At 30.4% G+C, this 1936-nt stretch overlaps 1 protein-coding gene across 1 annotated transcript in view; it reads left to right on the plus strand.

Annotated features, from left to right (window-relative positions):
• Positions 1-400: 400 nt before the first annotated feature.
• Positions 401-1936, plus strand: part of LOC106683378 (uncharacterized) — a 13784-nt gene continuing 12248 nt past the window's right edge. Inside the window, exon 1 of the mRNA XM_014424804.2 lies at positions 401-690. Coding sequence (XP_014280290.1) covers positions 516-690 — 175 coding nt within the window. The 5' untranslated portion in view covers positions 401-515. The remainder of the gene's footprint in view (positions 691-1936) is intronic.

Raw genomic sequence — 1936 nt, forward strand, 5'->3', positions numbered from 1 at the left:
CAGATTGATAGTGGCTCTGCTTTACTTTGATAGTCATACAAAAAAGAAAAAACAAAAAAAATAAACAAAGGTTTTAACTTTATATTTGATGTATTCCATATTATATAAATGGATTTATATGTCTATTTTTAAAATAGTTAAAATCTTTCATAATTAAATTAATAATATATATATAATAAAATGATATGATGTTACATATTAAACATTATGTCAATAAATTCAGCAATATTAACATTGAATCATGAACTATACTATTGTTTAAGAGATCGTTTAATGTACCTAACGAAATAATAAACAGATAAAAAAATGTAAAATACCACGTTATTCCAACCCACGACAAATAGTTAATACATTAACTGATAAAACTCGACAAACGCATAAATTTGCCGCCATGTGGCGCTGCAGTAGCTTAAGGACATCACGTCGTCCCGGTGAGCACTGCCAGATGCAGAGTCCACACAAATTTTAGTGTCAGTAAAGAATTTTATTAGTTTTATTGCTGTTTGCGATAAGCCATGCCTTTCGACACTCAGAAGTTCATCGAGGAAGTTTTCGCACGGCCAGTGCTATGGAACAACGCTGAACCCGAATTCGCAAACAAGGCGTACAAGGGCAGAATATGGAAGGAACTGTGCAACATATTCGTTCCAAACTACCGTGCGTTGGACTCTGCGGCAAGAAACCGTGAAGGTAAGCATTGTGATATCATTAAATTAAAAAAACACTCATTAGAGTCATATCGACGTTGGGTTTGCCAATACTTGTTACACGGAAACTTTAAGTTTAATAATTAGATGTTTCCTACAAGTTTTCACACTATGGGTAATAATAATTTTCATTTTAAATTAATTAAGTGGAGATTGGATATTTAGGAAAATAAATGATTTTCCGAGAGGTATCGGCAGCTCACCATTGATCTAATAGTACACAAATCAGCTGCATGATATCCATCTAATGTACATCTACAAGTAATTTTGAAATTTAGTTTATATCAGAATAAACACTAATTAGGTAGTTAATTTAATAAAGTAAGGAATCTCGTTAATTTTTTTAATTTCTCCATTAATACCCAAACAGTTATTGTATAAAAAATTAAACAGCAGTAAATTTTGTAAATCATGAAACATAATTTATTTAAAAATTTTTTCGAAACTAAAGTATATACACATGTAGTCAATAAACAACCAACAAAGGTGGTTTACTCCCATAACACTAGACTAAATTATTACTGTATGGTAATAATTCTCTCATTCGACGAATAATGTTATTTAGTTTGTTTTATTATAAATGTTTCAATAAGATCCTCCATTTAGTACTTACAGGTGAAAAACTGATAAAATTTCCCTTCCGAAGGAAAATTTCTAATTCCTTTCTTGATCAAATTAATTAGCTGCTTAGTAAGTTTGGACCTCGATAAACGCGTTTCTAGTTTAGACCTTGCTCCAGTACTGTTGTATACACTGTATCCCACATTTTCACTCCTTAACCTCTACAATTTTTTTATTTTTATTTTCCTAGTCTACTTGGTGGGATGCAGTCTATTGTTTGAGGGTGTTATTAATTTTCTAACATCCCCATTTCTTGTCCAGCGTTCCTAAACCAGGAATTTTCCTTCAGGGATTTTTGTAATTGTAATTCATTTTTATTTACTTGTTTAATTTATTTTATTTACTTGTACAACGTTGCAGGTTTCCCCATCTTCTAGTACTATTATTTTATTTTATGTTAAAATATAATTTCTTGCATTTTTTCCCTTGAATTCTGCTTCTAGCATTTTCATATGGTTTTCACCCAATTCCATGTTTTGTTTTTGTGGAAAAGCTATTTTTATGTCATATGAGTAGTTTAAAACAAATTCATATTGGGCCATTTTTTATTTTTACCCGTCCTGAAACAGAAAATTGGGCGTAAACGATAAATATATTGTATATATATA

The sequence above is a fragment of the Halyomorpha halys genome, unplaced genomic scaffold (genome assembly GCF_000696795.3).
Source record: "Halyomorpha halys isolate HHAL.00 unplaced genomic scaffold, Hhal_1.1 Scaffold479.1, whole genome shotgun sequence".
NCBI lineage: Eukaryota > Metazoa > Arthropoda > Insecta > Hemiptera > Pentatomidae > Halyomorpha > Halyomorpha halys.